The sequence below is a fragment of the Cololabis saira genome, chromosome 1, assembly GCF_033807715.1.
Source record: "Cololabis saira isolate AMF1-May2022 chromosome 1, fColSai1.1, whole genome shotgun sequence".
NCBI lineage: Eukaryota > Metazoa > Chordata > Actinopteri > Beloniformes > Belonidae > Cololabis > Cololabis saira.
Window position 1 is genome coordinate 4534069 of NC_084587.1, and position 26936 is coordinate 4561004.

General features: G+C 45.4%; 1 protein-coding gene across 1 annotated transcript in view; it reads left to right on the forward strand.

Moving 5' to 3' along the window:
* LOC133449893 (dynein axonemal heavy chain 9-like) overlaps nucleotides 1-26936 on the forward strand; it is a 158823-nt gene that overhangs the window by 89083 nt on the left and 42804 nt on the right. The window contains 2 exon segments of the mRNA XM_061728799.1: nucleotides 25079-25252; nucleotides 26392-26599. Of these exon segments, the coding sequence (XP_061584783.1) occupies nucleotides 25079-25252; nucleotides 26392-26599 (382 nt within the window).

Genomic DNA, 26936 nt, shown 5'->3' on the forward strand with positions numbered 1-26936 from the left:
CCTGGCCAATAGCCGAAATTTTTGTCAGCAATTTTTGTGTTTTTTTTACATCAAAATGTTCGTCTCCATCCTGCGACAACACGCATTACTTTTCTCTTTCAAAAGCGCTACCGTGGCGACGCTAGACGCCAAAAAGCGCGCCCCCCCTTCATCTGGTTGGTTCAGACAGAAAAAACTTTGTTCCTCAAGCCCCAGAATACGGTGTGACGTACATGAACGAAAATTGGTACACATCTGTATCATGTCGCTACTTAAAGAAAAGTCTCTTGGCGCCATGGCCGAAACCCAACAGGAAGTCGGCCATTTTGAACATTCTGAATTAATCGCCTAATTTTGGAGCAATATATGCCATTCATTTGAGAATTAATACGGCCCGAACCGTATCGTGAACCCAGATGTGTTATACATCAAAATGTGCGTCTCCATCCTGCGACTACACGCATTACTTTTCTCTTTCAAAAGTGTTACTGTGGCGACGCTAGACGCCAACAAGCGCACCCACCCTTCATCTGATTGGTCCATATTTGATAGTTCCCCAAAAGGCACCAAATTTGGCATGCAAGCCAGGCCTGGTGATAAATTTGATATTTCATGGTTCGCATTAATGGGCGTGGCCTAACGGCTCAACAGCGCCCCCTAGAATACTTTTATCTGCCATAACTTTTGAATGGTTTGACATAGGAAGTTGTGGGTGGTGTCATGGGACTCTGTAATGAGTCCTTAAGCATCGTTGGCCTTAATTAGCCCCGCCCCTTCTTCTGATTGGTTGTCCCTTTTTTCTGCTATAACTTTTTAATGGTTTGACATAGAGAGTCGTGGGTGGTGTCATGGGACTTTCTACTGAGTTCTTAAACTTCGTTGGCCTTAATTAGCCCCGCCCCTTCTTCTGATTGGTTGTCCCGATTTTCTGCTATAACTTTGGAATGGTTTGACATAGGGAGTCGTGGGTGGGGTCATCAAATTCTTTATGGAGTCCTTTACCTTCATTGGCCTGAATTAGCCCCGCCCCTTCTTCTGATTGGTTGTCCCTTTTTTATAATAAAATCGCCACGAACCGACTCCCGCTTCCTGATTCAAACGTTTGCCGGCCCCGCCCCCCGACCAATCAGTGGCGCGGAGGGTGATGACGGCCCCGCCCCCCGACCAATCAGTGGCGATTAGGGTGATGACGGCCCCGCCCCCCGACCAATCAGTGGTGCGGAGGGTGGTGACGGCCCCGCCCCCCGACCAATCAGCTCCCTGTAATGTGGTGACGTCAGAAATATTCCCGGCTCAGCCCGGTTACAACCTTGGCAGAATGGTTACAGAAAAAGTAATAATTAAAATAGTAGGGTTTTACTAATATTTATAACTTACAAATATTTAAAAAAATTAGAAAAAAACTGTTCGAGACTTACATCACTAAATATCGATATGTTGGTCTCTGCTAAGGCAGTAGGTCAAATAGAAATAAGTAGCTGAGTCTTAGCTCAGCCAGAGTGTTCCCGTCTTTGGAGTCAGGTATCCAGAGTTCGATTCCAGCAGTATCCAGATATTTTTGTCAGCAATTTTTTTTTTTCTACATCAAAATGTGCGTCCCTGTCCTGCAACGACGCACATTACTTTTCTCTTTCAAAAGTGTTACCGTGGCAACGCTAGACACCAAAAAAGTGCGCCCACCCTTCATCTGATTGGTTCAGACGGAAAAAACTTTGTGCCTCAAGGCCCATAATACGGTTTGACGTACATGAACGAAAATCGGTACACACCTGTATCATGTCGCAACTTAAAGAAAAGTCTCTTGGCACCATGGCCGAAATTGAACAGGAAGTCGGCCATTTTGAATTAATTGTGTAATTTTGGCGCAATTAATGCCATTCCTTCGGCAATTAATACGGCCCGAACCGTAATGTGCACCCAGGTGAGTTATACCTCAAAAGGTGCGTCTCCATCTTGTGACTACGCGCATTACTTTTCTCTTTCAAAAGTGTTACCGTGGCGATGCTAGACGCCAAAAACCGTGCCCCCTTCATCTGATTGGTCCATATTTGATAGTTCTCCAAAAGTCACCAAATTTTGCATGCAAGCCAGGCCTGGCGATAAATTTGATATTTCATGGTTTGCATTAATGGGCGTGGCAAAATGGCTCAACAGCGCCCCACGGAAAACTTTTCTCTGCCATAACTTTTGAATGGTTTGACATAAAGAGTCGTGGGTGGTGTCATGGAACTCGGTATTGAGTCCTTGACCATAATTGGTGAAAATAAGCCCCGCCCCTTCTTTTGATTGGTTGTCCCTATTTCCTGCTATAACTTTTGAATGGTTTGACATGGAGAGTCGTGGGTGGTGTCATCAGACTCTGTATGGAGTCCTTGACCTTCATTGGCCTGAATTAGCCCCGCCCCTTCTTCTGATTGGTTGTCTCTTTTTTCTGCTATAACTTTTGAATGGTTTGACATAGGAAGTCGTTGGTGTTGTCATTTCTGATATGCTTATGGGGGGCGGTGGCCGTGAGTGCGAGGGCCCGTTCATCGCTGCTTGCAGCTTTAATTATGGGCATGCCAAGTAGTGGCATGACCATATTGCAATCGTCCAGAATGGCTCAAAGGGCAATGTTGCTAGCATTTTGCTAACAAGCTAAAGTCGCAAAAGTCCCACTGCGCACCAGCGGGTGTACAGCATGACCCCGCTCGGATGTGGAAAAAAAAAATCCCCAAAAACTAAAACACGGCCGGAAAAACGAGGAAAAACATGAAAATGAAGGCGATATATTAGTATCTAGAAAAGGTTTCCCTTTTCTTTTTATTATTATTCTTATTCCGCACTTTTTTTCGTCCGTTAATGCGGCCCGAACCGGAATGTGCACCCATGCATGCCATACATCGTTGGATGCGTCTCCATCATGCCTCGATGGGCATTACTTTTCTCCGTAATAGGGGTTACCATGGCAACGCTAGTTGCCAAAAAGCAAAAAAAATGCGAAAATTCCCGCGCTTATTGCTCGGCCGAACTTTATCGTAGAGACATCGTTCAAACTTTCAAACACTCAGCCCGATTGTCCCTAACCGACCGTACAACCTTATTATGCCAAGTATTACAGTTTTTGAGATATTGACCTTTCATTTCTTTTTTTTTTCCCGTTTGACTTTGGACGCTTGTTGCTAGGCAACAGGTTATCGTAGAGACATTGTACAAATGTTTCCCGACTCGGCACGCTGTGGACTTCAACATACTCAAATTTCATGATGCTGGGATTTAAGGAAATTTTATGTCAAAATCCAGGCCACATGGCCCCATTCATTCGGATGGAGTTTTTTACCATGGTGAAAAAAAAACCTACCCGTTAACATAGCCTGAACCGGAACATGCACCCATACATGGCATACATCGTTGGATGCGTCTCCATCGTGCCTCGATGGGCATTACTTTTCTCAGTAAAAAGTGTTACCGTGGCAACGCTAGACGCCAAAAAGCAAAAAAAAAGGCGAAAATTCTGACGCTTATTGCTCGGCCGAACTTTATCGTAGAGACATCGTTGAAACTTTCAAACACTCGGCCCGATTGGCAATAACGGACCCTACAACCTCATTATGCTAATTATTATAGTTTTTGCGATATTCACTTTTCATTTTTTTTTAAATTTCTGTTTGAATTTGGACGCTTGTTGCTAGGCAACAGATTATCGTAGAGACATCGTACAAATGTTTCCTGACTCGGCACGCTGTGGACTTCAACATAGTCAAATTTCATGAAGCTGGGATTTAAGGAAATTTTATGTCAAAATCCATGCCAAATAGCCCCATTCATTCGGATGGGGTTTTTTAACATGGTGAAAAAAAAAACCTATCCGTTAACGTAGCCTGAGCCGGAACATGCACCCATGCAAGGCATACATCGTTAGATGCGTTTCCATCTTGCCTCGATGGGCATTACTATTCTCAGTCAAAAGCGTTACCGTGGCGACGCTAGACGCCAAAAAGCGCGCCCCATTAATAACTATTGGGAGCACAGGAATGAATGAAATACAAGCGTAAAAACACCTCAAACTGACATAGAACCACCCTAAACACAACCACTACAGCCCCAAACCAAAGCACCAAGAGGGGACGAATGGGCGGTAGGGCATGCCCATATCAAAATTTCCAGAAATTTTCTAGTTAGGGCCCGAGCACTTGCAGTGCGAAGGCCCTATTGTATTTGCAGGAATTTTTATTAGGGCCCGAGCACCTTCAGAGCGAAGGCCCTATTGTATTTGCAGGAATTTTTATTATTATTAGGGCCCGAGCGCCTTCAGTGCGAAGGCCCTATTGTATTTGCAGGAATTTTTATTATTAGGGCCCGAGCACTTGCAGTGCGAAGGCCCTATTGTATTTGCAGGAATTTTTATTATTATTAGGGCCCGAGCACCTTCAGTGCGAAGGCCCTATTGTATTTGCAGGAATTTTTATTATTATTATTATTATTATTATTATTATTTTCCTGACAAAGTGAAGGCCTTTTTGCCCCCCTTAACATGCCCAAAAAGTCACCAAATTTTGCACCCTAGTCAGGCCTGGCGAAAAATTTGATATTTAAAGGTTTGCATTAATGGGCGTGGCAAAATGGCTCAACAGCGCCCCCTTGAAAACTTTGTGCCTCAAGCCCCACGATACGGTTTGACATACATGCACGAAAATCAGTACACACCTGTATCATGGGACAACTTAAACAAAAGTCTCTTGGGGTCATGCCCGAAACCGAACAGGATGTCGGCCATTTTGAATTAGTCGTGTCATTTTGGCGAAATTTATGCCATTCCTTCGAAAGTTAATTCAGCCCGAACCGTAACGTTCCCCCAAGTGTGTTATACATCAAAATGTGCGTCTCCATCCTCCGACCCCACGCATTACTTTTCTCTTTCGAAAGCGTTACCGTGGCGACGCTAGACGCCAAAAAGCGTGCCCACCCTTCATCTGATTGGTTCAGACAGAAAAAACTTTGCGCCTCAAGCCCCATAATATGCTTTGACGTACATGAACGAAAATCGGTACACACCTGTATCATGTCGCAACTAAAAGAAAAGTCTCTTGGCGCCATGGCCGAAACCGAACAGGAAGTCGGCCATTTTGAACATTCTGCATTAATCGCGTAATTTTGGAGCAATATATGCCATTCCTTCGAGAGTTAATTCAGCCCGAACCGTATCGTGAATCCAGATGTGTTATACATCAAAATGTGCGTCTCCATCCTGCGACTACACGCATTACTTTTCTCTTTCCAAAGTGTTACCGTTGCGACGCTAGACGCCAACAAGCGCACCCCCCCTTCATGTGATTGGTCCATATTTGATAGTTCCCCAAAAGGCACCAAATTTTGCACCCAAGCCAGGCCTGGCGAAAAATTTGGTATTTAATGGTTTGCATTAATGGGCGTGGCAAAATGGCTCAACAGCGCCCCCCGGAAAACTTTGTGCCCCAAGCCCCACAATACGGTTTGACGTACATGCACGAAAATCGCTACACACCTGTATCATGGCACAACTTAAAGAAAAGTCTCTAGGAGCCATGGCCGAAACCGAACAGGATGTCGGCCATTTTGAATAAATTGTGTCATTTTGGCGAAATTTATGCCATTCATTCGGCAGTTAATTCAGCCCGAACCGTAACGTGCACCCAAGTGTGTTATACACCAAAATGTGCGTCTCCATCGTGCGACTACACGCATTACTTTTCTCTTTCAAAAGTGTTACTGTGGCGATGCTAGACGCGAACAAGCGCACCCACCCTTCATCTGATTGGTCCATATTTGATAGTTCTCCAAAAGTCACCAAATTTGGCATGCAAGCCAGGCCTGGCGATACATTTGATAATTCATGGTTTGCATTAATGGGCGTGGCCTAACGGCTCAACAGCGCCCCCTAGAATACTTTTCTCTGCCATAACTTTTGAATGGTTTCACATAGAGAGTCGTGGGTGGTGTCATGGGACTCTGTAATGAGTCCTTAAGCTTCGTTGGCCTTAATTAGCCCCGCCCCTTCTTCTGATTGGTTGTCCCGATTTTCTGCTATAATTTTTGAATGGTTTGACATAGAGAGTCGTGGGTGGTGTCATCAGATTCTTTATGGAGTCCTTGACCTTCATTGGCCTGAATTAGCCCCGCCCCTTCTTCTGATTGGTTGTCCTTTTTTTATAATAAAATCGCCGCGAGCCGCCAGTCGCTCTCGCGCTGACTCCCGCTTCCTGATTCAAACATCTGCCGGCCCCGCCCCCTGACCAATCAGTGGCGAGTAGGGTGATGACGGCCCCGCCCCCCGACCAATCAGTGACGAGTAGGGTGATGACGGCCCCGCCCCCCGACCAATCAGTGGCGAGTAGGGTGATGACGGCCCCGCCCCCCGACCAATCAGTGGCGAGTAGGGTGATGACGGCCCCGCCCCCCGACCAATCAGTGACGAGTAGGGTGATGACGGCCCCGACCCCCGACCAATCAGTGGCGAGTACGGTGGTGACGGCCCCGCCCCCCGACCAATCAGTGGCGAGTATGGTGATGACGGCCCCTCCCCCGACCAATCAGTGGCGAGTAGGGTGATGACGGCCCCGCCCCCCGACCAATCAGTGGCGAGTATGGTGATGACGGCCCCGCCCCCCGACCAATCAGTGGCGAGTAGGGTGGTGACGGCCCCGCCCCCCGACCAATCAGTTCCCTGTAATGTGGTGACCTCAGAAATATTCCCGGCTCAGCCCGGTTACAACCTTGGCAAAATGGTTAATACAGAAAAAGTAATAATTAAAATAGTAGGGTTTTACTAATATTTATAACTTACAAATATTTAAAAAATTAGGAAAAAAAAGTTCCAGACATTTTATCGCTATGTTGGTCTATCCTAAGCCAGTAGGTCAAATGAAAGGAATAGCTGAGACTTAGCTCAGCCAGATTGTTGCGGTCTTTGTTGCCAGAGGTTGGGAGTTCAAGCCTGGTAATATGCCGAAATTTTTGTCAGCAATTTTTGTGTTTTTTTTACATCAAAATGTTCGTCTCTGTCCTGTGACGACGCACATTACTTCTCTCTTTCAAAAGTGTTACCGTGACGACGCTAGACGCGAAAAAGCGCTCGTCCCCTTCATCTGATTGGTCCATATTTGATAGTTCTCCAAAAGTCACCAAATTTTGCATGCAAGCCAGGCCTGGCGATACATTTGATATTTCATGGTTTGCATTAATGGGCGTGGCCTAACGGCTCAACAGCGCCCCCTAGAATACTTTTCTCTGCCATAACTTTTGAATGGTTTGACATAAAGAGTCGTGGGTGGTGTCATGGGACTCGGTATTGAGTCCTTGACCTTCATTGGCCTTAATTAGCCCCGCCCCTTCTTCTGATTGGTTGTCCCGATTTTCTGCCATAACTTTTGAATGGTTTGACATAGAGAGTCGTGGGTGGTGTCATTTCTGATATGCTTATGGGGGGCGGTGGACGTGAGTGCGAGGGCCCGTTCATCGCTGCTTGCAGCTTTAATTATTATTATTATTTTCCTGACAAAGTGAAGGCCTTTTTGCCCCCCTTAACATGCCCAAAAAGTCACCAAATTTTGCACCCTAGTCAGGCCTGGCGAAAAATTTGATATTTAAAGGTTTGCATTAATGGGCGTGGCAAAATGGCTCAACAGCGCCCCCTTGAAAACTTTGTGCCTCAAGCCCCACGATACGGTTTGACGTACATGCACGAAAATCGGTACACACCTGTATCATGGGACAACTTAAACAAAAGTCTCTTGGGATCATGCCCGAAACCGAACAGGATGTCGGCCATTTTGAATTAGTCGTGTCATTTTGGCGAAATTTATGCCATTCCTTCGAAAGTTAATTCAGCCCGAACCGTAACGTGCCCCCAAGTGTGTTATACATCAAAATGTGCGTCTCCATCCTGCGACAACACGCATTACTTTTCTCTTTGAAAAGCGTTACCGTGGCGGCACTAGACGCCAAAAAGCGCGCCCACCCTTCATCTGGTTGGTTCGACAGAAAAAACTTTGTGCCTCAAGCCCCATAATACGGTTTGACGTAAATGAACGAAAATCGGTACACACCTGTATCATGTCGCAACTAAAAGAAAAGTCTCTTGGCGCCATGGCCGAAACCGAACAGGAAGTCGGCCATTTTGAACATTCTGAATTAATTGCGTAATTTTGGAGCAATATATGCCATTCCTTCGAGAGTTAATTCAGCCCGAACCGTATTGTGAACCCAGGTGTGTTATACATCAAAATGTGGGTATCCATCCTGCGACTACACGCATTACTTTTCTCTTTCGAAAGTGTTACCATGGCGACGCTAGACGCCAACAAGCGCACCCCCCCTTCATCTGATTGGTCCATATTTGATAGTTCCCCAAAAGGCACCAAATTTGGCATGCAAGCCATGCCTGGCGATAAATTTGATATTTCATGGTTTGCATTAATGGGCGTGGCAAAATGGCTCAACAGCGCCCCCCGGAAAATTTTGTGCCTCAAGCCCCACAATACTGTTAGACGTACATGCACGAAAATCGGTACACACCTGTATCATGGCACAACTTAAAGAAAAGTCTCTTGGAGCCATGGCCGAAACCGAACAGGATGTCGGCCATTTTGAATAAATTGTGTCATTTTGGCGAAATTTATGCCATTCCTTCGGCAGTTAATTCAGCCCGAACCGTAACGTGCACCCAGGTGTGTTATACATCAAAATGTGCGTCTACATCCTGCGACACCACACATTACTTTTCTCTTTCAAAAGTGTTACCGTGGCGACGCTAGATGCCAAAAGGCGCACCCCCCCCTTCATGTGATTGGTCCATATTTGATAGTTCTCCAAAAGTCACCAAATTTTGCATGCAAGACAGACTTGGCGATACATTTGATATTTCTTGGTTTGCATTTATGGGCGTGGCCTAACGACTCAACAGCCCCCCCTAGAATACTTTTATCTGCCATAACTTTTGAATGGTTTGACATAGGAAGTCGTGGGTGGTGTCATGGGATTCTGTAATGAGTCCTTAAGCTTAGTTGGCCTTAATTAGCCCCGCCCCTTCTTCTGATTGGTTGTCCCGATTTTCTGCTATAACTTTGGAATGGTTTGACATAGAGAGTCCCGCTTCCTGATTCAAACGTCTGCTGGCCCCGCCCCCCGACCAATCAGTGGCGAGTAGGGTGATGACGGCCCGCCCCCCGACCAATCAGTGGCGAGTAGGGTGATGACGGCCCCGCCCCCAGACCAATCAGTGGCGAGTAGGGTGATGACGGCCCCGCTCCCCGACCAATCAGCTGCCTGTAATATGGGACGTCAGAAATAGACCCGTGCTCAGCCCGGTTAGAACTTCGATAGAATGGTTACAGAAAAAGTAATAAAAATAGTAGTGTTTTACTAATATTTATACCTTACAAATATTTAAAAAATTAGGAAAAAAAAGTTCCAGACATTTATCGCTATGTTGGTCTATCCTAAGCCAGTAAGTCAAAGAAAAAGGTATAGCTGAGACATAGCTCAGCATCATTATTGCGGTCTTTGGTGCCAGAGTTCGAGAGTTCGAGCCTGGCAGCATGACAAAATTTTTTGTCAGCAATTTTTGTGTTTTTTTTACATCAAAATGTCCTCTGTCCTGCGACGACGCACATTACTTTTCTCTTTGAAAAGTGTTACCGTGGCGACGCTAGACGCAAAAAAGCGTGCCCACCCTTCATCTGATTGGTCCATATTTGATAGTTCTCCAAAAGTCACCAAATTTTGCATACAAGCCAGGCCTGGTGATAAATTTGATATTTCATGGTTTGCATTAATGGGCGTGGCAAAATAGCTCAACAGCGCCCCCTAGAATACTTTTCTCTGCCATAACTTTTGAATGGTTTGACATAAAGAGTCGTGGGTGGTGTCATGGGACTCGGTATTGAGTCCTTGACCATAATTGGCCTGAATTAGCCCCGCCCCTTCTTCTGATTGGTTGTCCCGATTTTCTGCCATAACTTTTGAATGGTTTGACATAGAGAGTCGTGGGTGGTGTCATCAGACTCTGTATGGAGTCCTTGACCTTCATTGGCCTGAATTAGCCCCGCCCCTTCTTCTGATTGGTTGTTCCTTTTTTCTGCTATAACTTTTGAATGGTTTGACATAGAGAGTCGTGGGTGGTGTCATTTCTGATATGCTTATGGGGGGCGGTGAACGTGAGTGCGAGGGCCCGTTCATCGCTGCTTGCAGCTTTAATTATTATTATTATTTTTCTTCTGACAAAGTGATGGCCTTTTTGCCCCCCTTAACATGCCCAAAAAGTCACCAAATTTTGCACCCAAGTCAGGCCTGGCGAAAAATTTGATATTTAATGGTTTGCATTAATGGGCGTGGCAAAATGGCTCAACAGCGCCCCCTTGAAAACTTTGTGCCTCAAGCCCCACAATACGGTTTGACATACATGCACGAAAATCTGTACACACCTGTATCATGGGACAACTTAAAGAAAAGTCTCTTGCCGTCATGCCCGAAACCGAACAGGAAGTCGGCCATTTTGAATTAATCGTGTCACTTTGGCGCAATTTATGCCATTCCTTCGGCAGTTAATTCAGCCCGAACCGTAACGTGCACCCTGGTGTATTATACATCAAAATGTGCGTCTCCCTCCTGCGACCACACGCATTACTTTTCTCTTTCAAAAGCGTTACCGTGGCGACGCTAGACGCCAAAAAGCGCGCACACCCTTCATCTGGTTGGTTCAGACAGAAAAAACTTTGCGCCTCAAGCCCAATAATACGGTTTGACGTACATGAACGAAAATTGGTACACTCCTGTATCATGTCGCAACTAAAAGAAAAGTCTCTTGGCGCCATGGCCGAAACCGAACAGGAAGTCGGCCATTTTGAACATTCTGAATTAATTGCGTAATTTTGGAGCAATATATGCCATTCTTCGAGAGTTAATTCAGCCCGAACCGTATCGTGAACCCAGATGTGTTATACATCAAAATGTGCGTCTCCATCCTGCGACTACACGCATTACTTTTCTCTTTCGAAAGTGTTACCGTGGCGACGCTAGACGCCAACAAGCGCACCCCCCCTTCATCTGATTGGTCCATATTTGATAGTTCCCCAAAAGGCACCAAATTTGGCATGCAAGCCAGGCCTGGTGATAAATTTGATATTTCATGGTTTGCATTAATGGGCGTGGCAAAATGGCTCAACAGCGCCCCCCGGAAAACTTTGTGCCTCAAGCCCCACAATACGGTTTGACGTACATGCACGAAAATCGCTACACACCTGTATCATGGCACAACTTAAAGAAAAGTCTCTTGGAGCCATGGCCAAAACCGAACAGGATGTCGGCCATTTTGAATAAATTGTGTCATTTTGGCGAAATTTATGCCATTCCTTCGAGAGTTAATTCAGCCCGAACCGTATCGTGCACCCAGGTGTGTTATACATCAAAATGTGCGTCTACATCCTGCGACACCACGCATTACTTTTCTCTTTCAAAAGTGTTACCGTGGCGACGCTAGACGCCAAAAGGCGCGCCCCCCCTTCATGTGATTGGTCCATATTTGATAGTTCTCCAAAAGTCACCAAATTTTGCATGCAAGCCAGGCCTGGTGATAAATTTTATATTTCATGGTTTGCATTAATGGGCGTGGCCTAACGGCTCAACAGCGCCACCTTGAATACTTTTCTCTGCCATAACTTTTGAATGGTTTGACATAGAGAGTCGTGGGTGGTGTCATCAGATTCTGTATGGAGTCCTTGACCTTCATTGGCCTGAATTAGCCCCGCCCCTTCTTCTGATTGGTTGTCCCTTTTTTCTGCTATAAACTTTGAATGGTTTGACATAGGAAGTCGTAGGTGGTGTCAAGGGACTCTGCAATGAGTCCTTGAGCTTCTTTGGCCTGAATTAGCCCCGCCCCTTCTTCTGATTGGTTGTCCCTTTTTTATAATAAAATCGCCACGAGCCGCCAGTCGCTCTCGCGCTGACTCCTGCTTCCTGATTCAAACGTCTGCCGGCCCCGCCCCCCGACCAATCGGTGGCGAGTAGGGTGATGACGGCCCCGCCTCCCGACCAATCAGTGGCGCGGAAGGTGATGACGGCTCCGCCCCCCGACCAATCGGTGGCGAGTAGGGTGATGACGGCCCCGCCCCCCGACCAATCAGCTCCCTGTAATGTGGTGACGTCAGAAATATTCCCAGCTCAGCCCGGTTACAACCTTGGCAGAATGGTTACAGAAAAAGTAATAATTAAAATAGTAGGGTTTTACTAATATTTATAACTTACAAATATTTAAAAAAATTAGAAAAAACAGCTCCAGACTTACATTACTAAATATCGATATGTTGGTCTGTCCTAAGTCAGTAGGTCAATTAGAAATGAGAAGCTGAGTCTTAGCTCAGCCAGAGCGTTCCCGTCTTTGGAGTCAGAGATCAGAGTTCGATTCCCGCAGTATCCAGACTTTTTTGTCAGCAATTTTTTTTTTTCTACATCAATATGTGCGTCCCTGTCCTGCAACGACGCACATTACTTTTCTCATTTAAAAGCGTTACCGCGGCAACGCTAGACACCAAAAAGTGCGCCCACCCTTCATCTGATTGGTTCAGAGGGAAAAAACTTTGAGCCTCAAGCCCCATAATACGGTTTGACGTACATGAACGAAAATCGGTACACACCTGTATCATGTCGCAACTTAAAGAAAAGTCTCTTGGCGCCATGGCCGAAATTGAACAGGAAGTCGGCCATTTTGAATTAATTGTGTAATTTTGGCGCAATTAATGCCATTCCTTCGGCAATTAATACGGCCCGAACCGTAACGTGCATCCAGGTGACTTATACCTCAAAATGTGCGTCTCCATCTTGCGACTACGCGCATTACTTTTCTCTTTCAAAAGTGTTACCGTGGCGATGCTAGACGCCAAAAAGCGTGCCCCCTTAATCTGATTGGTCCATATTTGATAGTTCTCCAAAAGTCACCAAATTTTGCATGCAAGCCAGGCCTGGTGATAAATTTGATATTTCATGGTTTGCATTAACGGGCGTGGCAAAATGGCTCAACAGCACCCCCCGGAAAACTTTTCTCTGCCATAACTTTTGAATGGTTTGACATAAAGAGTCATGGGTGGTGTCATGGGACTCTGTATGGAGTCCTTGACCTTCATTGGCCTGAATTAGCCCCGCCCCTTCTTGTGATTGGTTGTCCCTTTTTTCTGCTATAACTTTTGAATGGTTTGACATAGGAAGTCGTGGGTGGTGTCATTTCTGATATGCTTATGGGGGGCGGCGGCCGTGAGTGCGAGGGCCCGTTCATCGCTGCTTGCAGCTTTAATTATTATTATTATTTTTCTTCTGACAAAGTGATGGCCTTTTTGCCCCCCTTAACATGCCCAAAAAGTCACCAAATTTTGCACCCAAGTCAGGCCTGGCGAAAAATTTGATATTTAATGGTTTGCATTAATGGGCGTGGCAAAATGGCTCAACAGCGCCCCCTTGAAAACTTTGTGCCTCAAGCCCCACGATACGGTTTGACGTACATGCACGAAAATCGGTACACACCTGTATCAAGGGACAACTTAAAGAAAAGTCTCTTGGGGTCATGCCCAAAACCGAACAGGAAGTCGGCCATTTTGAATTAGTCGTGTCATTTTGGCGAAATTTATGCCATTCCTTCGAAAGTTAATTCAGCCCGAACCGTAACGTGCCCCCAAGTGTGTTATACGTCAAAATGTGCGTTTCCATCCTGCGACAACACGCATTACTTTTCTCTTTCAAAAGCGTTACCGTGGCGGCGCTAGACGCCAAAAAGCGCGCCCACCGTTCATCTGATTGGTTCGACAGAAAAAACTTTGTGCCTCAAGCCCCATAATACGGTTTGACGTACATAAACGAAAATCGGTACACACCTGTATCATGTCGCAACTAAAAGAAAAGTCTCTTGGCGCCATGGCCGAAACCGAACAGGAAGTCGGCCATTTTGAACATTCTGAATTAATTGTGTAATTTTGGAGCAATATATGCCATTCCTTCGAGAGTTAATTCAGCCCGAACCGTATCGTGAACCCAGATGTGTTATACATCAAAATGTGCGTCTCCATCCTGCGACTACACGCATTACTTTTCTCTTTGAAAAGTGTTATCGTGGCGACGCTAGACGCCAACAAGCGCACCCCCCCTTCATCTGATTGGTCCATATTTGATAGTTCCCCAAAAGGCACCAAATTTGGCACGCAAGCCAGGCCTGGCGATAAATTTGATATTTCATGGTTTGCATTAATGGGCATGGCAAAATGGCTCAACAGCGCCCCCCGGAAAACTTTGTGCCTCAAGCCCCACAATACGGTTTGACGTACATGCACGAAAATCGCTACACACCTGTATCATGGCACAACTTAAAGAAAAGTCTCTTGGCGCCATGGCCGAAACCGAACAGGATGTCGGCCATTTTGAATAAATTGTGTCATTTTGGCGAAATTTATGCCATTCCTTCGGCAGTTAATTCAGCCCGAACCGTAACGTGCACCCAGGTGTGTTATACATCAAAATGTGTGTCTACATCCTGCGACACCACGCATTACTTTTCTCTTTCAAAAGTGTTACCGTGGCGACGCTAAACGCCAAAAGGCGCGCCCCCCTTCATCTGATTGGTCCATATTTGATAGTTCTCCAAAAGTCACCAAATTTTGCATACAAGCCAGACTTGGCGATACATTTGATATTTCATGGTTTGCATTAATGGGTGTGGCCTGACGGCTCAACAGCGCCCCCTAGAATACATTTATCTGCCATAACTTTTGAATGGTTTGACATAGGAAGTTGTGGGTGGTGTCATGGGACTCTGTAATGAGTCCTTAAGCTTCGTTGGCCTTAATTAGCCCCGCCCCTTCTTCTGATTGGTTGTCCCGATTTTCTGCTATAACATTGGAATGGTTTGACATAGAGAGTCCTGGGTGGTGTCATCACTTTATGGAGTCCTTGACCTTCATTGGCCAGAATTAGCCCCGCCTCTTCTTCTGATTGGTTGTCCCTTTTTTCTGCTATAACTTTTTAATGGTTTGACATAGAGAGTCGTGGGTGGTGTCATGGGACTTTCTACTGAGTTCTTAAACTTCGTTGGTCTTAATTAGCCCCGCCCCTTCTTCTGATTGGTTGTCCCGATTTTCTGCTATAACTTTGGAATGGTTTGACATAGGGAGTCGTGGGTGGGGTCATCAAATTCTTTATGGAGTCCTTTACCTTCATTGGCCGGAATTAGCCCCGCCCCTTCTTCCGATTGGTTGTCCCTTTTTTATAATTAAATCGCCACGAGCCGCCAGTCGCTCTCGCGCTGACTCCCGCTTCCTGATTCAAACGTCTGCCGGCCCCGCCCCCCGACCAATCAGTGGCGCGGAGGGTGATGACGGCCCCGCCCCCCGACCAATCAGTAGCGAGTAGGGTGATGACGGCCCCGCCCGCCGACCAATCAGTGGCGCGGAGGGTGGTGACGGCCCCGCCCCCCGACCAATCAGTGGCGAGTAGGGTGATGACGGCCCCGCCCCCCGACCAATCAGTGGCGCCAAAGATCTTCTATACACAAGATAGCGCATTGCCGTTACTGGCAATGGTTTGAAATGGTATACACTTCCGGTCTCCTAAGTGGGCGTGGCCTCCCCTCTCCCCACATCGTTTTGGAACATAAAACACTAGAGTACAACTTTCTTCCAAAAAGACTTAAATAATAAAAATAACAGTATTATTAAGCAAAGAAGCAAGTTTTATTTTAGTTTTAAACTTCATTTTATCCGATGGGAAAACGATGAGAGCCAAATCTCACGAGAGTGTGTTGCTCAGACAGAGACAGGTCTCAAACAAAGTTAATTTTCTCCTAATCTGTCGGTCTGAAAATTGCCATTTTGGTGTCAGAATGTTCAGAAGGTTTGTGGCTTTTGGAAAATGCGTCCCATATTTACTTAGGTTACTATGGGGCGAAGGAATTGGTAATAATCTGTGCTCACGTTCACTTTTCCCATAGGACTCAATAGACTCAGGACCTACTTCCGGTCTCCTAAAGGGGCGTGGCAGTCACGTGACACAGATACAGAAACTCAAACCTTAGTGGGCTGTCTCGGTTTATAGAACGTCTCTGGTGGCGCGGAGGGTGGTGACGGCCCCGCCCCCCGACCAATCAGCTCCCTGTAATGTGGTGACGTCAGAAATATTCCCGGCTCAGCCCGGCTACAACCTTGGCAGAATGGTTACAAAAAAAGTAATAATTAAAATAGTAGGGTTTTACTAATATTTATAACTTACAAATATTTAAAAAAAATTAGAAAAAAACAGTTCGAGACTTACATCACTAAATATCGATATGTTGGTCTCTCCTAAGGCAGTAGATCATATAGAAAATAATTAGCTGAGTCTTAGCTCAGCCAGAGCGTTCCCGTCTTTGGAGTCAGATATCCAGAGTACGATTCCAGCAGTATCCAGATATTTTTGTCAGCTATTTTTTTTTTCTACATCAAAATGTGCGTCCCTGTCCTGCAACGACGCACATTACTTTTCTCTTTCAGTGTTACCGTGGCAACGCTAGACACCAAAAAAGTGCGCCCACCCTTCATCTGGTTGGTTCAGACGGAAAAAACTTTGTGCCTCAAGGCCCATAATACGGTTTGACGTACATGCACGAAAATCGCTACACACCTGTATTATGGAACAACTTAAAGAAAAGTCTCTTGGAGCCATGGCCGAAACCGAACAGGATGTCGGCCATTTTGAATAAATTGTGTAATTTTGGCGAAATTTATGCCATTCCTTCGGCAGTTAATTCAGCCCGAACCGTAATGTGCACCCAGATGTGTTATACATCAAAATGTGCGTCTACATCCTGCGACACCACGCATTACTTTTCTCTTTCAAAAGTGTTACCGTGGCGACGCTAGACGCCAAAAGGCGCGCCCCCCCTTCATGTGATTGGTCCATATTTGATAGGTCTCCAAAAGTCACCAAATTTTGCATGCAAGCCAGACTTGGCGATAAATTTGATATTTCATGGTTTGCATTAATGGCCGTTGCCTAACGGCTCAACAGCGCCCCCTAGAATACTTTTATCTGCCATAACTTTTGAATGGTTTGACATAGGAAGTTGTGGGTGGTGTCATGGGACTCTGTAATGAGTCCTTAAACTTCGTTGGCCTTAATTAGCCCCGCCCCTTCTTCTGATTGGTTGTCCCGATTTTCTGCTATAACATTGGAATGGTTTGACATAGAGAGTCCTGGGTGGTGTCATCAGATTCTGTATGGAGTCCTTGACCTTCATTGGCCTGAATTAGCCCCGCCCCTTCTTCTGATTGCTTGTCCCTTTTTTCTGCTATAACTTTTGAATGGTTTGACATAGGAAGTCGTGGGTGGTGTCTTTTCTGATATGCTTATGGGGGGCGGTGGCCGTGAGTGCGAGGGCCCGTTCATCGCTGCTTGCAGCTTTAATTATTATTATTATTATTTTCCTGACAAAGTGAAGGCCTTTTTGCCCCCCTTAACATGCCCAAAAAGTCACCAAATTTTGCACCCTAGTCAGGCCTGGCGAAAAATTTGATATTTAAAGGTTTGCATTAATGGGCGTGGCAAAATGGCTCAACAGCGCCCCCCGGAAAACTTTGTGCCTCAAGCCCCACGATACGGTTTGACTTACATGCACGAAAATCAGTACACACCTGTATCATGGGACAACTTAAAGAAAAGTCTCTTGGGGTCATGCCCGAAACCGAACAGGATGTCGGCCATTTTGAATTAGTCTTGTCATTTTGGCGAAATTTATGCCATTCCTTCGAAAGTTAATTCAGCCCGAACCGTAACGTGCCCCCAAGTGTGTTATACATCAAAATGTGCGTCTCCATCCTGCGACAACACGCATTACTTTTCTCTTTCAAAAGCGTTACCGTGGCGGCGCTAGACGCCAAAAAGCGCGCCCACCCTTCATCTGATTGGTTCGACAGAAAAAACTTTGTGCCTCAAGCCCCATAATACGGTTTGACGTACATGAACGAAAATCGGTACACACCTGTATCATGTCGCAACTAAAAGAAAAGTCTCTTGGCGCCATGGCCGAAACCGAACAGGAAGTCGGCCATTTAGAACATTCTGAATTAATTGCGTAATTTTGGAGCAATATATGCCATTCCTTCGAGAGTTAATTCAGCCCGAACCGTATCGTGAGCCCAGATGTGTTATACATCAAAATGTGCGTCTCCATCCTGCGACTACACGCATTACTTTTCTCTTTCGAAAGTGTTACCGTGGCGACGCTAGACGCCAACAAGCGCACCCCCCCTTCATCTGATTGGTCCATATTTGATAGTTCCCCAAAAGGCACCAAATTTGGCATGCAAGCCAGTCCTGGCGATAAATTTGATATTTCATGGTTTGCATTAATGGGCGTGGCAAAATGGCTCAACAGCGCCCCCCGGAAAACTTTGTGCCTCAAGCCCCACTATACGGTTTGACGTACATGCACGAAAATCGCTACACACCTGTATCATGGCACAACTTAAAGAAAAGTCTCTTGGAGCCATGGCCGAAACCGAACAGGAAGTCAGCCATTTTGAATTAATTGTGTAATTTTGGCGCAATTTATGCCATTCCTTCGGCAGTTAATTCAGCCCGAACCGTAACGTGCACCCAGGTGTGTTATACACCAAAATGTGCGTCTCCATCGTGCGACTACACGCATTACTTTTCTCTTTCAAAAGTGTTACTGTGGCGATGCTAGACGCGAAAAAGCGCACCCACCCTTCATCTGATTGGTCCATATTTGATAGTTCTCCAAAAGTCACCAAATTTGGCATGCAAGCCAGGCCTGGCGATACATTTGATATTTCATGGTTTGCATTAATGGGCGTGGCCTAACGGCTCAACAGCGCCCCCTAGAATACTTTTCTCTGCCATAACTTTTGAATGGTTTCACATAGAGAGTCGTGGGTGGTGTCATGGGACTCTGTAATGAGTCCTTAAGCTTCGTTGGCCTTAATTAGACCCGCCCCTTCTTCTGATTGGTTGTCCCGATTTTCTGCTATAACTTTTGAATGGTTTGACATAGAGAGTCGTGGGTGGTGTCATCAGATTCTTTATGGAGTCCTTGACCTTCATTGGCCTGAATTAGCCCCGCCCCTTCTTCTGATTGGTTGTCCCTTTTTTTATAATAAAATCGCCGCGAGCCGCCAGTCGCTCTCGCGCTGACTCCCGCTTCCTGATTCAAACATCTGCCGGCCCCGCCCCCTGACCAATCAGTGGCGAGTAGGGTGATGACGGCCCCGCCCCCCGACCAATCAGTGGCGAGTAGGGTGATGACGGCCCCGCCCCCCGACCAATCAGTGGCGAGTATGGTGATGACGGCCCCGCCCCCCGACCAATCAGTGGCGAGTAGGGTGATGACGGCCCCGCCCCTCGACCAATCAGTGGCGAGTATGGTGATGAAGGCCCCGCCCCCCGACCAATCAGTGGCGAGTAGGGTGATGACGGCCCCGCCCCCCGACCAATCAGTTCCCTGTAATGTGGTGACCTCAGAAATATTCCCGGCTAAGCCCGGTTACAACCTTGGCAGAATGGTTACAGAAAAAGTAATAATTAAAATAGTAGGGTTTTACTAATATTTATAACTTACAAATATTTAAAAAATTTGGAAAAAAAAGTTCCAGACATTTTATCGCTATGTTGGTCTCTCCTAAGCCAGTAGGTCAAATGAAAGGAATAGCTGAGACTTAGCTCAGCCACATTATTGCGGTCTTTGGTGCCAGAGGTTGGGAGTTCAAGCCTGGCAATATGCCGAAATTTTTGTCAGCAATTTTTGTGTTTTTTTTACATCAAAATGTTCGTCTCTGTCCTGTGACGACGCACATTACTTCTCTCTTTCAAAAGTGTTACCGTGGCGACGCTAGACGCGAAAAAGCGCTCGTCCCCTTCATCTGATTGGTCCATATTTGATAGTTCTCCAAAAGTCACCAAATTTTGCATGCAAGCCAGGCCTGGCGATACATTTGATATTTCATGGTTTGCATTAATGGGCGTTGCCTAACGGCTCAACAGCGCCCCCTAGAATACTTTTCTCTGCCATAACTTTTGAATGGTTTGACATAAAGAGTCGTGGGTGGTGTCATGGGACTCGGTATTGAGTCCTTGACCTTCATTGGCCTGCATTAGCCCCGCCCCTTCTTCTGATTGGTTGTCCCGATTTTCTGCCATAACTTTTGAATGGTTTGACATAGAGAGTCGTGGGTGGTGTCATTTCTGATATGCTTATGGGGGGCGGTGGACGTGAGTGCGAGGGCCCGTTCATCGCTGCTTGCAGCTTTAATTATTATTATTTTTCTTCTGACAAAGTGATGGCCTTTTTGCCCCCCTTAACATGCCCAAAAAGTCACCAAATTTTGCACCCAAGTCAGGCCTGGCGAAAAATTTGATATTTAATGGTTTGCATTAATGGGCGTGGTAAAATGGCTCAACAGCGCCCCCTTGAAAACTTTGTGCCTCAAGCCCCACGATACGGTTTGACGTACATGCACGAAAATCGGTACACACCTGTATCAGTAAACAACTTAAAGAAAAGTCTCTTGGCGACATGGCCGAAACCGAACAGGAAGTCGGCCATTTTGAATTAATCGTGTCACTTTGGCGCAATTTATGCCATTCCTTCGGCAGTTAATTCAGCCCGAACCGTAACGTGCACCCAGGTGTGTTATACATCAAAATGTGCGTCTCCATCCTGCGACTACACGCATTACTTTTCTCTTTCAAAAGTGTTACCGTGGCGACGCTAGACGGCAACAAGCGCACCGCCCCTTCATCTGATTGGTCCATATTTGATAGTTCCCCAAAAGGCACCAAATTTTGCATGCAAGCCAGGCCTGGCGATAAATTTGATATTTCATGGTTTGCATTTATGGGCGTGGCAAAATGGCTCAACAGCGCCCCCCGGAAAACTTTGTGCCTCAAGCCCCACAATACGGTTTGACGTACATGCACGAAAATCGCTACACACCTGTATCATGGCACAACTTAAAGAAAAGCTTCTTGGAGCCATGGCCGAAACCGAACAGGATGTCGGCCATTTTGAATAAATTGTGTCATTTTGGCAAAATTTATGCCATTCCTTCGGCAGTTAATTCAGCCCGAACCGTAACGTGCACCCAGGTGTGTTATACATCAAAATGTGCGTCTACATCCTGCGACACCACGCATTACTTTTCTCTTTCAAAAATGTTACCGTGGTGACGCTAGACGGCAAAAGGCGCGCCCCCTCTTCATGTGATTGGTCCATATTTGATAGTTCTCCAAAAGTCACCAAATTTTGCATGCAAGCCAGGCCTGGCGATAAATTTGATATTTCATGGTTTGCATTAATGGGCGTGGCAAACGGTTCAACAGCGCCCCCTAGAATACTTTTCTCTGCCATAACTTTTGAATGGTTTGACATAGAGAGTTGTGGGTGGTGTCATGGGACTCTGTAATGAGTCCTTAAGCTTCGTTTGCCTTAATTAGCCCCGCCCCTTCTTCTGATTGGTTGTCCCGATTTTCTGCTATAACTTTAGAATGGTTTGACATAGAGAGTCGTGGGTGGTGTCATCAGATTCTTTATGGAGTCCTTGACCTTCATTGGCCTGAATTAGCCCCGCCCCTTCTTCTGATTGGTTGTCCCTTTTTTCTGCTATAACTTTTGAATGGTTTGACATAGGAAGTCATGGGTGGTATCATGGGACTCTGTAATGAGTTCTTACGCTTCGTTGGCCTTAATTAGCCCCGCCCCTTCTTCTGATTGGTTGTCCCGATTTTCTGCTATAACTTTGGAATGATTTGACATAGAGAGTCGTGGGTGGTGTCATAAGATTCTGTATGGAGTCCTTGACCTTCATTGGCCTGAATTAGCCCCACCCCTTCTTCTGATTGGTTGTCCCTATTTTCTGCTATAACTTTTTAAGGGTTTGACATAGAGAGTCGTGGGGGCTGTCATTTCTGATATGCTTATGGGGGGCGGTGGACGTGAGTGCGAGGGCCCGTTCATCGCTGCTTGCAGCTTTAATTCTTCTTCTTCTTCTTATTGTTCTGACAAAAGGAAGACCTTTTTGCCCCCCTAAACGTGCCCAAAAAGTCACCAAATTTTGCATGCAAGTCAGGCCTGGCGAAAAATTTGATATTTAAGGGTTTGCATTAATGGGCGTGGCAAAATGGCTCAACAGCGCCCCCTTGAAAACTTTGTGCCTCAAGCCCCACAATGCGGTTTGTCGTACATGCACGAAAATCGGTACACACCTGTATCATGGGACAACTTAAAGAAAAGTCTCAGGGCGTCATGTCGAGAAACCGAACAGGAAGTCGGCCATTTTGAATTAATCGTGTCACTTTGGCGCAATTTATGCCATTCCTTCGGCAGTTAATACGGCCCGAACCGTAACGTGCCCCCAAGTGTGTTATACATCAAAATGTGCGTCTTCATCCTGCGACAACACGCATTACTTTTCTCTTTCAAAAGCGTTACCGTGGCGACGCTAGACGCCAAAAAGCGCGCCCACCCTTCATCTGGTTGGTTCAGACCGAAAAAACTTTGCGCCTCAAGCCCCAGAATACGGTGTGACGTACATGAACGAAAATCACTACACACCTGTATCATGTCGCAACTAAAAGAAAAGTCTCTTGGCGCCATGGCCGAAACCGTACAGGAAGTCGGCCATTTTGAACATTCTGAATTAATCACGTAATTTTGGAGCAATATATGCAATTCCTTCGAGAATTAATACGGCCCGAACCGTATCGTGAACCCAGATGTGTTATACATCAAAATGTGCGTCTCCATCCTGCGACTACACGCATTACTTTTCTCTTTCAAAAGTGTTACCGTGGCGACGCTAGACGCCAAAAAGCACGCCCCCCCTTCATCTGATTGGTCCATATTTGATAGTTCCCCAAAAGGCACCAAATTTGGCATGCAAGCCAGGCCTGGCGATAAATTTGATATTTAATGGTTTGCATTAATGGGCGTGGCAAAATGGCTCAACAGCGCCCCCCGGAAAACTTTGTGCCTCAAGCCCTACAATACGGTTTGACGTACATGCACGAGAATCGCTACACACCTGTATCATGGCGCAACTTAAAGAAAAGTCTCTTGGAGCCATGGCCGAAACCGAACAGGAAGTCGGCCATTTTGAAATCTGATTGGTCCATATTTGATAGTTCTCCAAAAGTCACCAAATTTGGCATGCAAGACAGACTTGGCGATAAATTTGATATTTCATGGTTTGCATTAATGGGCGTGGCCTAACGGCTCAACAGCGCCCCCTAGAATACTTTTCTCTGCCATAACTTTTGAATGGCTTGACATAGGAAGTTGTGGGTGGTGTCATGGGACTCTGTATGGAGTCTTTGAGCTTCGTTGGCCTTAATTAGCCCCGCCCCTTCTTCTGATTGGTTGTCCTGATTTTCTGCTATAACATTTGAATGGTTTGACATAGAGAGTCGTGGGTGGTGTCATCAGATTCTGTATGGAGTCCTTGAGCTTCGTTGGCCTGAATTAGCCCCGCCCCTGCTTCTGATTGGTTGTCCCTTTTTTCTGTTATAACTTTTTAATGGTTTGACATAAGAAGTCGTGGATGGTGTCATGGGACTCTGTAATGAATTCTTAAGCTTCGTTGGCCTTAATTAGCCCCGCCCCTTCTTCTGATTGGTTGTCCCGATTTTCTGCTATAACTTTGGAATGGTTTGACATAGAGAGTCGTGGGTGGTGTCATCAGATTCTGTATGGAGTCCTTGACCTTCATTGGCCTGAATTAGCCCCGCCCCTTCTTCTGATTGGTTGTCCCTTTTTTCTGCTATAACTTTTGAATGGTTTGACATCGTGGAAGTCGTGGGTGGTGTCATTTCTGATATGCTTATGGGGGGGCGGTGGCCGTGAGTGCGAGGGCCCGTTCATCGCTGCTTGCAGCTTTAATTTATTTTAGGTTTCCTCATAGCTCCTCTCTAAATAGGTGTCTTGCACTCTCATGATTCAAGCCCTGATAGCTATTATACAATTCGGTGCTATGTTTCTATTTATGAAATGTCATTTAAATGTTTTTTTTCTGTAGAAGAAATGGCAGTATTTTTTTCTGTGGGGTAGATCTTCATCTGAAAACAAAGTGGACTGGATTCCTGCTCAGCAACACACGAGCAGGCTGAATTTAAATGAGCGGGAGAGCCATGGCGCGCAGTTGCTTAGCAATCCAGTTAGTGCTGTACAGTAAGCACGCGCTTACTGTACAGCACTAACTGGAGTAAGTTATGGGATAAAACTGCTCTCCCCTTGGTACAAATGTACTGTATTTTCCGCACTATAAGGCGCACCGCATTATAAGGTGCACCTTCAATGAATGACGTATTTAAAAAACGTTTTCCATATATAAGGCGCACCGCATTATAAGGCGCACTAAATATATGGTAAAATACCATACTATAGTAGCTGGGGTTGAGTTACGTATCTACCTGATGGAGCTGCGCTACAGGAAATGCTACAAAATCCTACAGAAAATGCAAAAAAAAAAACAAGAAGAAAAGTACTGTATGTCAAACTTTATTAACAAAATAAAAAACAGCTTTGCTCCGTCTCGTCAAAGTCGCCATTATGCGAGTCAGCGTTGCTGCTGTTGTCTTGAACGTCTGTGACGATTCCTGACGTTTTTAGCGCCATTACTTTGGCGACACCAACTACATTACCCACAATCCCCCTGACTACAGCAACAGAAATTACCGTAATGATCATATATAAGGCGCACTGCCGGTTTTTGAGAAAATTAAAGGCTTTTAGGTGTGCCTTATAGTGCGGAAAATACGGTACTCCACTTTATTTTCCCATCACTGATGCATTTAAATGCTAAGTGGTTTTATTGACTGGAGACTCGTGGTGAATGGAGGAGACAGGTACTGAGGGGTGGGAAGAAAGAGAGGAAGGCCGGGAGTTGCCGGCCAGCAGGAGATGAGGTTTCTTTTTCTGTCGGAATCACACAGGTGGATAAATGAGTTTGCCTCCTCATTTTTTTTCCACCCTTCAGCTTTCGTAGCTTTATTGTTGCCATTCATACGTCCTCTGGTTTGTGTTCACATCAATGTGACTCTGTGTATGTGTGTGTGAGTGCAGCTGGTCGACTACAGAGTGGAGTTCAGCAAGTGGTGGGTCACCACTTTCAAAACCATCAAGTTCCCGTCCCAGGGGACCGTGTTCGACTACTACATCGACCCAGAGAGCAAAAAGTTTGAACCGTGGTCCAAGATGGTGCCCACGTTTGAGATGGATCCTGATATTCCACTTCAGGTACGATTTCAGGAGGTTTTACGGTTAAATTCTGTTCATAGACTGTCAAACATACTGCTAAAAAAAAGTACCCACCTGGATTCAACTAAACAAAAAGAGAAGAGCCTCCCACTTGAAAAGTAGTGCAGAGATTAATGTGTCAGAGACAATCAAAGGTAGAAAATAAGAGCATTTCCTCTGACACACTGAAAAACTTAATTTTCCCCCCCTCAACTTCAAGATGGTAATTATGAGAAACGGTTATGATTGTGAAATCACATTTTAGTTAAACTGTGCGTTTAACTTTAGTTACACTAATAATCGCATTTTAAACGCACATTTATTCACACATTTTTATCTGTTCTAAATTACCTTTAAGGAATTTTTAAAAATGTTTTTAATACTGTTAACAACATGAGAAAGGGCAAATATGCTGCTTTATGCCACTGTTTATTCAACTTTCCACAAAAAAAAGATTTTGACCTGAATGTAACATTCCTTCATAAATACAAACACAATGTAGTCCCAACTTTACACTTGTAAAGAAGACTAACTTAAGATTCCTTGTTTTTTTAAGCAGCTCAATGTAAAACAATGAACCGTATGCATCACAAACATTGTACAAGAAGTGCATTGGTCAGTTACATTTTCCATGTTATTATATCTAACCTCATATGGAGGAAAATAAAAGGCTCAAAAAATATCCCCTTCTAAGTGGGATCAAAATTCATTTTTTGCAAGCTGCTATCCAGCGTTGTCTGCTTTTGACAGGCGGGGGGATCGGCGGGCCGGGTTTTTTTATCCTGCGTGTTAATCGTGCGTTAAAAAAAATTGTCGGCGTTAAGAGGCCGTTAAGTTAATGCGTTATTAACGCGTTAACTTTGACAGCCCTAATTTTAACCCTTTTTTACGGATACACTGATCAGCATAATTACGTTTGGCAGAGGTTTGGCAGAAATTGCAGTAGAGGAATTCTGTCTGGTTTATTAAGCATCTCTAGCAAGGACATATTTTGTTCTTTGTTATTGAAATGAAATTGTATATGCTCTTTATCTGTCTTATGTAATCATGTGATGTATTTTGGTAAAACATTATGAAAGACATACACCTTGTAAGTTCTGAAGATAATTTCTGTTTGTTGCTTTGGTTCTTGTGTCCAGGCGTGTCTAGTCCACACCACAGAGACCATTCGAGTCCGTTACTTCATGGACCGGCTCCTGGAACACCGCAGGCCAGTCATGCTGGTCGGGAACGCCGGCACTGGGAAGTCGGTTCTAGTCGGGGACAAACTCCAATCGTTGGATCCAGACAAATACATGGTCAAAAACGTCCCCTTCAACTATTACACCTCATCTGCTATGCTGCAAGGTAGGAACCGTTTACATCCTAGAAAACTGTTCCAGTAGAGCAGCTATTGAACATGATCAACCCCCACAGGTATATATACAGAAGAGTATTAGGGCCAGGCAGGAGAAAAATAAAAATACTATTGGAGAGGAGGAAGTTTTTTTTTCATTATGCACTTCGAGAAAAAAGTCGAAATGTCGAGATTAATGTTGAAGTACAATTTCGAGAAAAAACTGTATTTCAAAATTAATCTTGACATTTCGACTTTTTTCTCGACGAAGTGCACAATAAAAAAAAATCTTCCCCTCTCAAATATTTATTTCTCCTGCATGGCCCTAATACTCTTCCGTATATATAG